This window comes from Anomaloglossus baeobatrachus, chromosome 4 (genome assembly GCF_048569485.1).
Source record: "Anomaloglossus baeobatrachus isolate aAnoBae1 chromosome 4, aAnoBae1.hap1, whole genome shotgun sequence".
Classification (NCBI taxonomy): Eukaryota; Metazoa; Chordata; class Amphibia; order Anura; family Aromobatidae; genus Anomaloglossus; species Anomaloglossus baeobatrachus.
This window is the reverse complement of record NC_134356.1, coordinates 412,705,869-412,718,490: the sequence shown is the minus strand read 5'-3', so window position 1 is coordinate 412,718,490 and position 12,622 is coordinate 412,705,869. Positions and strand designations below refer to the sequence as shown.

Below are 12,622 nucleotides of genomic sequence, written 5' to 3'. Positions count from 1 at the left end.
AGTCCACAGGACCTTCTTCCAAAATGTAACTGGCTTGTCCAAATGTGCTTTTGCATACATCAGGCGACTGTTTGTGGCGTGCTTGCAGAAACGGCTTCTTTCGCATCACTCTCCCATACAGCTTCTCCTTGTGCAACGTGCGCTGTATTGTTGACCGATGCACATTGACACCATCTGCAGCAAGATGAAGCTGCAGGTCTTTGGAGGTGGTCTGTGGATTGTCCTTGACTGTTCTCACCATTCTTCTTCTCTGCCTTTCTGATATTTTTCTTGGTCTGCCACTTCTGGGCTTAACAAGAACTGTACCTGTGTTCTTCCATTTCCTTACTATGTTCCTCACAGTAAAAACTAACAGCAATGTGAATCTCTGAGACAATTTTTTGTATCCTTCCCCTGAACAACTATGTTGATTAATCTTTGTTTTCAGATCATTTGAGAGTTGTTTTGAGGAGCCCATGATGCCACACTTCATAGGAGATTCAAATAGGAGAACAACTTGCAAGTGGCCACCTTAAATACCTTTTCTCATGATTGGATACACCTGCCTATGAAATTCAAAGCTCAATGAGGTTACAAAACCAATTTAGTGCTTAGTAAGTCAGTAAAAAGTAGTTAGGAGTGTTCAAATCAAGAAATTGATAAGGGTGGCCATACTTTTGCACCGGTCAAATTGTGTTTAAATGCGGATTGCACATTTTCTGTTAGTACAATAAACCTCATTTCAATCCATAAATATTACTCAGTCCATCAGTTATTAGATATATGAAACAGAAGTAGCTGTTGCAAAAACCCAATTTGTTATAAAGAAAAAAGGTTAACATTAATAGTTGTGCTCAAACTTTTTCATATGACTGTATGGAAATGACTATCTAATTTGCAGTTAAATACTGGAAGATATAAAAGGGTCTGTATAGATCAAAGTATAGTATGTTACTCTATCATCATAAAAAGCAAACGAGATTTGCTATCTATTCCCGCCCCTGTCATCCTCCCTGGCCTTGGTAGATGCTAGACTATATGGGCTCCTTCCAGGTATGAGTCATTTCTGTCACCTGATTGGGCTGTGTTTTGAACACGCCCCTTACAGTCTAGCATCTACAGAGGCCAGGCAGCAGACAGGGATAGATAGCAAACCACAACCTACATATTATTCTGTAGCACCTGTCAGTCAAATAACAGTGCATTGCTGGAACTTTACTTGCACATAGGATGTTTTTTTTTTTCCAGAACAATCTCAGAACAAAAGGTATGCTTACATTCAGCATCCTAGTGCCAATATGGCAAAAGGAGGCTCACACTGCAACGAGCCTAACATTGTTTTAGTTGTAGCATATGCCAAATTGACATTTAACACGCTACATATCATAATGCTCAAACTTTAAAGAGAACCTGATATCAGAAACTCTACTAGTAACCTAACCCCATGCCCATGCAAGCAATCACAATGGTGTTTGTAGCTAAACTATGTTGTGGTTTTACTATACTTCTAAGGCTACTTTCACACTTGCGTTGAACGGTATCCGTTGCATTGCGTTGTGTGACGGATGCAACGGATGTGTTGCATATAGTGACACAACGGATGCAACGGATGCTGCAAAACAACGCAATTCGTTTTGATTTTTTTTTTTTTTTTTTCCCGGTTTTACCAGCGGCAGACTATAGTGAACGATCAGCTGATCGTTCCCTGCAGCCGGCCGCTGGGTGATCAGCTGATTGCTCCCAGTAGCCGGCCGCCGGGTGATCAGCTGATCGCTCCCGGCCGCCGGGTGATCAGCTGATCGCTCCCGGCCGCCGGGTGATCAGCTGATCGCTCCCGGCCGCCGGGTGATCAGCTGATCGCTCCCGGCTGCCGGGTGATCAGCTGATCGCTCCCTGCAGCCGGCCGCCGGGTGATCAGCTGATCGCTGTCACTTGCCGGCGCCCGGGCATGCTGGTGGCCGGTCATTCAGCTGAGCGCTGTCGCTTGCCGACGGCCGGGCGCTCAGCTGAACGTTCGGCCACCGCGAGCCAAAATAAAGTTTGATTTAAAAAAAAAAAAAAAAAAAAAAAAAAAAAGAGCATGCGCAGTGAAATCCAGAGGATTCCGCTGCTCAAAATAACGTTACATGCTGCGTTCCTCCCGCTGGGCGGAAGCAACGGAGCGTCGCCCAGCGGAAGCAACGCAGCTCCTTTTGGTACAATCCGTCACCCATACAAGTCTATGGGAAACAGCGGAATCCGTTAACGGATTCCGCTGTTTCCCAAAAGGGCGGATTGTAACGGAAGGAAAATAACGCAAGTGTGAAAGTACCCTAAATTTAAAACTCGCTTACATGAGTGTATAATCATTATCTCAGATCATCGGGGTGGTACAGTGTCCCCGCCAAGTCAGCTATTGAAAAAATGCCCATTTCCTTTGATTGATTGCTCCAGTCAAGTGACGTCAGATGCAGAGGTCATTGAAATTCAGGGCATACCCTTGCATGATCCAGATTCAGACCACCACTATCACATGAAGTCATATGAAGTGAACTTACCGGGGCTGCGGTCTACAGATCTCAGCTTAGTGTGCATGGCATAGGCGATCTGAGCCTGCATTCTGCAAGTGCATCATAGGAAAATTAGAAGTAGTACTAAATGAACAGCTCAATTGAGAGCCGTAAATTCTCAATTGAAGCATATTCGGTGTACACATCTGTCAGAAATACAGCATGACACCTCATATTGTTGAAATAACGTGCAAGTAATGTCAAAAGAACCATGAGTATTTAGGCACAACGCGCATCAGGAGTGGTGGGTTCCTGGCTCTTTATCCCAGAGGTAATATACTTTTGCCTAAATACTCCTGGTTAGTTTGACATTATTTGCATATGCCATTTCCACATTATAAGGGATTAGAGCAGCTGTACAATTCTTTAGCTACTTGAGCTCTATAACATACAATGCTTATTCTTGATAGGTTTATATAATACATGGTGCATTGTAATGTTATTTTAGGCCATCCAGTGTCTTTAGTGGATGACCCTTTGGATTATCATGACGACTGATCATTAATCTGCAGGATATTGGATGCATATTGCATCTGCAATCTGTAGGATATTTACATATATACAGTATTTTATATGAATAAAAGTTAGATTTGTTTTTACTTGGCTTACATTTTTGCCTTCTTTGGTATAATTTTATATATGAACAAGCAGCATGACTTCTACAGATCTCTCCCAGACATGTAAGCATAACCACTGGCCTAAAGGGAATCTGTCAGTAGGCTTTTGCTACAGAATCTGAGTGCAGAATAATATTGAGCAAGAAAGCCCGATTCCAGCGATGTGTAACTTACTGAGCTGCTTGGTGCAGTTTTCATAAAATATCTGTTTGTCTGATGTAGATGTAGCAGAGCCAAGACTTCTGGGCTGTGTATAATCTCACCCACACCCCTGGATAGCAGTTATGGTTCTCATGTTGAGATCATACTGTATGGTATTGAAACTACAATACACCGCCAAATAAGAGGCACATCCCAGGGTATTATGCCCTATATTATGCTGCTCTTAGATTAGATAGCAAAAACCTGCTGACAGATTCCCTTTAAGAGGAGGAAAAAACCTGTTCATTATGGGATTATGGATACCTCCCCCCATATACAGTATAAGCCCACACACAGCCCCTCTTACATACAGTATAAGCCCACATACCTCCCCCCATACACAGTATAAGCCCACACACAGCCCCTCCTATACACACTATAAGCCCACATACCTCCCCCATATACAGTATAAGCCCACACACAGCCCCTCTTACATACAGTATAAGCCCACATACCTCCCCCCATATACAGTATAAGCTCACACACAGCCCCTCCTACATACAGTATAAGCCCACATACCTCCCCCATATACAGTATAAGCCCACACACAGCCCCTCCTACATACAGTATAAGCCCACATACCTCCCCCATATACAGTATAAGCCCACATACCTCCCCCATATACAGTATGAGCCCACACACAGCCCCTCCTACATACAGTATAAGCCCACATACCTCCCCCCCATATACAGTATAAGCACACACAGCCCCTCCTACATACAGTAGAGGCCCACATACCTCCCCCATATACAGTATGAGCCCACACACAGCCCCTCCTACCTACAGTATAAGCCCACATACCTCCCCCCCCATATACAGTATAAGCACACACAGCCCCTCCTACATACAGTATAAGCCCACATACCTCCCCCATATGCAGTATGAGCCCACACATAGCCCCTCCTACATACAGTATAAGCCCACATACCTCCCCCCCATATACAGTATAAGCCCACACACAGCCCCTCCTACATACAGTATAAGCCCACATACCTCTCCCCCATATACAGTATAAGACCACACACAGCCCCTCCTACATACAGTATAAGCCCACATACCTCCCCCCCATATACAGTATAAGCACACACAGCCCCTCCTACATACAGTATAAGCCCACATACCTCCCCCCATATACAGTATAAGCCCACACACAGCCCCTCCTACATACAGTATAAGCCCACATACCTCCCCCCATATACAGTATAAGCCCACACACAGCCCCTCCTACATACAGTATAAGCCCACATACCTCACCCCCCATATACAGTATAAGCCCACACACAGCCCCTCCTATATACAGTATAAGCCCACATACCTCACCCCCCATACACAGTATAAGCCCACACACAGCCCCTCCTACGTACAGTATAAGCCCACATACCTCCCCCCATATACAGTATAAGCCCACACACAGTAGTCAGCAGCACCCTACTTTACCATTATATACACAGCTACCTGCACGTTGACAATACAGATAAGAGTAAAATTGGGGTACAGAACGGGCCGTGGGCCCCAGTGTTCAGTCCTTCGGCTGTCTTGGTCCAAGGTCCAGATGGAAACAGTCAAGGGGACCGGACGTGGCCCACAGGCTGCACTTTTGCCAGGTCTGCTTTATACTATACTGATTTATGTTAACAGAATTATGACAATGTATGCTTTGAAATAACTGTATGAATTAACTAATCTTCATGACCAGTAATGTAGTGGGGCTGTAAGGCTATGTCTGTACGCTACATCTTTGTGGTGAGCACAGAATATTATCCTGTGATCACAGAAACGCAGCCTGGGGCTCAAAAACGCATCCAAAAAACGCATGTGTTTTTTAGGAGTTTTTCTGCCGTGTTTTTTTTCCAATGCGTTTTTGAAGTGAAATCTATGCCTGGAAGCCTCAAAAATGCAGAAAGAATTGACATGCTGCATCTCTGTGGTCACCAAAAACATGCAGCCAAAAAACAGCTGCAATGTGCGGACAGAAAAACTGAAATGTCATAGACTTTGCTGGTGAAAGAAATGCATACAGTTTGGGGACCTAAACTGCACCCAAAAACACTGCAAAAAACGCAGCGTGCACGAGGCCTAAGGCGATTTGGACCATAACACAGGTCATACGGCCACAGATTGCTGTATGCCGCTGATACAATCGCAGCATAATGCAAGTGAATAGCGTTACATTGCAACTATCAAAAGTACCATGACAATGATAAGCAATTCACAAAGAAGCCAAGTGTTTTCAAACTCTTTGCAACTTAATTATTGCAGACTCTGTGCCTTGTAGGCCGGATTGCAGCCCCATTCATGTGCTCTAGGCTGTGACGTAGCAGTGACACACAGCGATCTTTGGCAGTGTAACCTGTGTCGAGCTCAACGTCACCATAGAACCCCGGACTTAGGGGAACTTTGCACACTACGAGATCGCAAGCCGATGCTGCGATGCCGAGCGCGATAGTCCCCGCCCCCGTCACAGCTGCGATATCATGGCGATAGCTGCCGTAGCGAACATTATCGCTACGGCAGCTTCACATGCACTCACCTGCCCTGCGACGTCGCTCTGGCCGGCGAACCGCCTCCTTATTAAGGGGGCGTGTCGTGCGGCGTCATAGCGATGTCACATGGCAGGCGACCAACAGAAGCAGAGGGGCAGATATGAGCGGGACGTAAACATCCCGCCCACCTACTTCCTTCCGCATTGCTGGTGGAGGCAGGTAAGGAGATGTTCCTCGCTCCTGTGGCTTCACACACAGCGATATGTGCTGCCGCAGGAACGAGGGACAACATCGTAACATCGGTCAATCCCAATTCATGGAAATGACCGACGCTACACCGATGATACGATTAAGACGCTTTTGCGCTCGTTAATCGTATCAAAAAGGCTTTTCACACTACAATATCGCCTGCGACGCTGGATGTGCGTCACTTTCGATTTGTCCCCACCGACATCGCACCTGCGATGTCGTAGTGTGCAAAGTGCCCCTTAGGATCATTTTTACAAGCAATCTATAAATACTTTCAATGCACATATACATACCCAGTTATTTGGAATAGTATTTTATTTCATCTCATTACCATGTGCAACTTCATATAATTTAGTTTATCATCTTACTTTACCCCTTCACCCCCGGCCACTAAAACACCCTAATGACCGGGCCATTTTTTGCAATTCTGACTAGTGTCACTGACAGGTTATAACTCTGGAACGCTTCAACGGATCCTAGCGATTCTGAGATTGTTTTTTCGTGACATATTGTACTTCATGTCAGTGATACATTTAGGCCGATACTTTTTGCGTTTATTTGTGAAAATTTAGGAAATTGTGCGAAAATTTTGAAAATTTTGCAATTTTCAAACTTTGAAAATTTATGCCCATAAAGAGATATGTCACACAAAATAGTTATGAAATAAAATTTCCCACTTGTCTACTTTACATCAGCGCAATTTTTGAAAGAAATTTTTTTTTCGTTAGGAAGTTAGAAAGGGTCAAAGTTCATCAGCAATTTCTAATTTTTCCAACAAAATTTACAAAATAAATTTTTTTTAGGGACCACATCACATTTGAAGTGACTTTGAGAGGCCGAGGTGACAGAAAATACCCAAAAGTGACCCCATTCTAAAAACTGCACCCCTCACACTGCTCAAAACCACATCCAAGAAGTTTATTAACCCTTTAGGTGCTTCACAGGAACCAAAGCAATGTGGAAGGAAAAAATGAAAATTTTACTTTTTAACACAAAAATGTTACTTTAGCCATAACATTTTCATTTTTACAAGGGAGAAAAGAGAAAATGCACCATACAATTTATTGCGCATTTTCTCCTGAGTACGCTGATACCCCATATGGGGTAAAAATCAATTGTTTGGGTGCACGGCAGAGGTCGAAAGGCAAGGAGCGCCATTTGAATTTTAGAACGCAAAATTAGCTGCACTCATTAGCGGACGCCATGTCGGGTTTGAAGACCCCCTGAGGTGCCTAAACAATGGAGCTCCCCCACAAGTGACCCCATTTTGGAAACTAGAGCCCTTAAATAATTTTTCTAGATGTTTGGTGGGCACTTTGAACACCTGGGGGCTTCACAGAAGTTTATAACGTTGAGCCGTGAAAAGAAAAAAAAAATTTTTACCACAAAACTGTTGCTTCAACTAGGTAGCTTTTTTTTCACAAGGGTATCGGGAAAAAATGCACCATAAAACGTATTGTGCAATTTCTCCTGAGTACGCAGATACCTCACATGTGGTGAAAAGTAATTGTTGGGCGCATGGCGTGGCTCAGAAGAGAAGGGCACCATTTGACAGCAAAATTGTTTGGAATCATTAGCGGACGCCATGTCACGTTTTTAGACCCCCCCTATGGTGCCTAAACAGTGGAGCTCCCCCACAAATTACCCCATTTTGGAACTAGACCCCTCAAGGAATTTATCTAGTTGTTTAGTGAGCCCCTTGTACCCCCAGGGGCTCCACTGAAAGTTGATAAAGTTGAACCGTGAAAATTATTTTTTTTTTAATTTTTTTTTTTTAATTTTTGCAGCAACAAAAAGGTAGCTTTTTTTTTTTTCTTTTTACAACGGTATCAGGAAAGAATGCACCATAAAACTTATTGTGCAATTTTTCCCGAGTACGCAGATACCTCATATGTGGTGGAAATCAATTCTTTGGGCGCATGGCGGGGCTCAGAAGACAAGGAACGCCATTTGACTTTTCAAACGCACAGACGCAGTGCACTGATCGGCCGCTGCAGGAGGCACGGTCGGATGAGCTACAAAAAGCGCTGACAAAAAGTCACGCCAAAAATTGAGCAGGGATGCTGATCCGCGCTCGGCGGGACGCACGGACGGATGCGATACAAAAAGCGTCTGGGATACGGAAAAAAAAGTATCGCATCCGTCCGTGCGTCCCGCCGAGCGCTGATCAGGGATGCACATAACGGATCGGCATACCTGCTCAATTTTTGGCGTGACTTTTTCCGTATCCCCGATGCTTTTTGTCACGCCAAAAATTGAGCAGGGATGCCGATCCGTTATGTGCATCCCTGATCAGCGCTCGGCGGGACGCACGGACTGATGCGATACAAAAAGCGTTGGGGATACGGGAAAAAAAGTCCCGCCGAAAACTGACCACGGATGCAGATACGTTATCTGCATCCCTGATCAGCGCTCGGCGGGACGCACGGACGCATGAGGTGTAAAAATGGACAGGGGATAGAGGAAAAAAAAAAGAAAAAAAAAAAAAGTTATACTCACAGTACCCAGAGGATTAGCAGGAGGAACAGCTTTACAGCAGCAGCCAGCATCCAGGAAGTTGGACACCTCAACAGAAGACCCAGGAAGAAGGACCCAGCGATGGAGGCAGATGTGATCGGCCGGTGAAGACAGGTAAGAGGACGTCGGGGGGACAGCAGAGGGGGAAAGGGACAGCAGAGGGGGAGGGGGACAGCAGAGGGGGAGGGGGACAGCAGAGGGGGAGGGGGACAGCAGAGGGGGAGGGGGACAGCAGAGGGGGAGGGAGATATCAGAGGAGCTGCAGAATAGAGATCACGGGGGAGGCCGGCAGATCGGGATGTCGGGGGGGCAGATCGGGATGTCGGGGGGGCAGATCGGGATGTCGGGGGGGGGCAGATCGGGATGTCGGGGGGGGCAGATCGGGATGTCGGGGGGGGCAGATCGGGATGTCGGGGGGGGGGGCAGATCGGGATGTCGGGGGGGGGCAGATCGGGATGTCGGGGGGGGCAGATCGGGATGTCGGGGGGGCAGATCGGGATGTCGGGGGGGCAGATCGGGATGTCGGGGGGGCAGATCGCAGGGGGGCACGGGCAGGGGCCATTACGGGAGCGCGCAGGAGCAATCACAGAAGCGCGCAGGGGCTGCAAGGTGAGCACATTACTCACCGCTCTTGCTCCGTGACGTGACAGCAGCGGCAGCAGCAGCGGTGGCGTGGTACCACTAGTACCAGCAGGTGCTGCATGCTGCTAACATGTTGGGGGAGGGTCCCCAGACCAGCACAGACCTGGGGAGGGCGGCCACCAGCAAATCAAACCGCCCCACTGCACACTGATTGGAGCGATTGCGCGTCATAGCACGATCGCTCCAATCAGTGCTGCAGGGGCTGGGGGCGGCATGTTTGAGATCCACCTATGATCTGCTGTACCTGCTATGGCATCTCATAGCTGGATCTCACAGTATCGCACTATTTCCGGCATTATTTTTACCGAAATCAGTGCGAAAGATGTGGTTGGCGGTTCAGATTTGAACAGCCAATCACATCGATCGTCGATGGGGGGTGGCGATGCCACCCCCCTGGGGTGAAGCAAAGGTCCCCTGCTGTAAGAAACAGCAGGGGACATCATTTGAAAGCCGTTGCTATGGCCACGGCAATCAAATGAACTTTAGGCAGTAAAATTACGTCCCTGGTCGTTAAGTCACGTTAAAATAGGACGTAATTTTACTGCCCGCGGTCGTGAAGGGGTTAAAGGCCCTGTCACACAGAGATAAATCTGCGGCAGATCTGTGGTTGCAGTGAAATTGTGGACAATCAGTGCCAGGTTTGTGGCTGTGTACAAAAGGAACAATATGTCCATGATTTCACTGCAACCACAATCTGCCAAAGATTTATCTCTGTGTGTGACGGGGCCTTAAAGGTTAATGGGAGAGGGGATAACTTTCTGATCGCAGATGGTCTGACTGTTGGGACCCGCAGCAATTGCAAATCAGGGTTTTAGAAACCTGAAAACAGCTCTGTGCTGTAGCGGAGCTGAGCATGCTCGGTCCCTGCTCCATACTTTGTAATGGAACTAGCAGAGTGCTGCACTCAGAAGTCCTATAGTCAATAAATGGAGCAGTAGTGCACATTTAGTGCTGGCTATCTTGTTTTTTCTTCATTGAATTGGTCGGTGGCTGACCCCCACCTTGCCAAGCACCCCAATTTGAGTTGTATTCCACCTGTCTTGATTTTGACAATTGGTGGCTGTTCACATTCAGCCATTAAGCCCTGCCCACAAGCTATTTACTTCAAGCAGCATTTGCTTGGGCCTGTCATGGAGCCATAATTCGATCATGGGTACGGGATTGAAAAACACCAAGTAAGTGCTGCTAAGAACAGTTCTACTTTTTTATATATGAGGCCGTATGGCACATTTTAATAAAAATAATTTAGAGTAGGATTGCCCCAATGAGATTTGAAGTGACATGGTGGGGTAGCTCAAGAAATTGCAATTTTGTCAAAAATCTCAAAATTTAATAAGTACAGTTTGGAATTTTTAGTGCTGTAGTGCACATTTAGTGCTGGCTTTTTTGTTTTTTTTTCCTTTGCAATGGAACTAGCGGAGTGCTGCACTCAGAAGTCCAATAGTCAATAAATGGAGCATGTCGCTCATATGCTAGAGTGCTCCAACCAGGAGGGGGTGGCAGAGCTCCACTCTCTCAATTCTATAGCCCTAATTTTGGAATTGCTGGGGACCCAACAGTTGGAAGCTCAGTGATCGGAAAGTTTACCCTTTCCTAGGGATAATGAAAAACCCTTAAAAGATATGTAGCATTCATCAACATCTTGTATAAAAAGCCTGAAATAATCAATGCTGTAGTGAGATGCATTATTAGATCAAAGGTCTTACCAGCATGTCCGTGGCATTTAGGTAGTGTTTACTAGCCATACATTGCTCCAGTTTCTGGGGCACTTGCTTGATATTCTCAATTTCATCCAGCAGGTTCAATACATGCTTGTGTTCAATGCCCTCAATCCACAGTTTTCTTAGCTCATCACGCTTGCAATGAAGGAGCATCTTACAGGACAGAAGGTTTTCTTTAACCTGCCAGAAAAATTAATAATTGCCATAAGCAGAAATCTAAAGTTATACCGTTATCTTGTTGAGTTAAATAGTAATGTCACGATTCCAGGTTATGTGCCAACAAAAGGTACAACACAGTAAACTTTTATTACTGGATGCTGTGCAGCAGACTGGGCTATTCCAAATAGCATAAAAATAGGGCTACCAACATACACCCTGTTTTTCCAAAATTAAATCTCCTCCCAAAATAAGCACTAGCAGGAATTTCTAGCATTTTCGGTGTAAGGCTTAAATATAACCCCTACCCTGAAAATAAGCCCTAGTTGTGGTTCAATAATGAAGTGTCCATGCAGCTAAAAAAGGTAAAGAATACTACAGGACACTTCATTATAGAAAGCAGACACCCCCAAAAGAGAGAAGAAAGACGTAAGAAGACCCTGGAATCATACTCACCAGATGCTGAATGGGAGGACCTGCAGTAGAACACACAACCACACACATCAGATCATGCACACAAGTAGATCGCACACGCACAAACATGAGACCCATTCACCACATCCGGCGATACCGATTTCTTCTAGCCGGCAGGGGAACGCATAGAGGACTTGCAGTGGAACGCATTGATGCGTTCCATCGCAGGTCCTTGCGCTCCACTGCACTGCATTCAATCGTTCCCTGCCAGCCGGAAACAATTGGTATCGCTGGATGTGGTGACTGAGTGTGTGTGTGTGATCTGATGTGCCATGGTGTGTGCGACCTGGTGTGTGTGTGTGTGACCTGATGTGTGTGTATGACTGAGTGTGTGTGCAATCTGATGTATGCGAGTGTGACAGCCAGAAGCAGGTAAACGTACTTCCAACCGTGTTTCCCCAAAAACAAGACCTACCCAAAAATAAGCCCTAGTGGGATTTTTTCGGGGCAAAAAAAGTATAAGGCAGTGTTTTACTTTTGGAAAACCACGAGTAATACCTGGCCTGAGAACACAGGGCACTCATGAGGCTTCTGTAGGGAAAATGGGAGCCGATGGGTACACTTAACATATATGCCAGGAGCTTTTGGACACTCCATAAATACATTGTGCACGTTATCGCAGAACAGATGCACTTCCTTCACATGTCTGTTACAAACCAGCAAACGTGAGCTATTCATGGACCTATTGCCCCTACCAACCAACCAAAGCTTGGCTTTCTGCTCTTGAACTGGTATAATAAGGTAAAATCTTTGGTTGATATGGGTACTAGACTATATTTTTTTTCAGATGGTTCTGATAAATAAGGCCATTTAACTGCATAAATATCCATGTTAGATTTGACTACAAGAAAAACAAAATCATATTAAAAATTGTTACCATCTTTGTAAACCTTGATAAATGAAGATAGACTGTACCTCAAAAGGTACCATATATGCCGGCGTATAAGACGACCCCCAACTTCTGCCCTAAAAATATAGAATTTGGGATATACTCACTGTATAAGACTACCCCGCTCCCAAATGAAAAAAAGTCT

General features: G+C 45.6%; 1 protein-coding gene across 1 annotated transcript in view; it reads right to left on the bottom strand.

Annotated features, from left to right (window-relative positions):
• Positions 1-12,622, bottom strand: part of EXOC4 (exocyst complex component 4) — a 642,084-nt gene that overhangs the window by 603,699 nt on the left and 25,763 nt on the right. Inside the window, exon 3 of the mRNA XM_075345350.1 lies at positions 10,944-11,138. Coding sequence (XP_075201465.1) covers positions 10,944-11,138 — 195 coding nt within the window. The remainder of the gene's footprint in view (positions 1-10,943; positions 11,139-12,622) is intronic.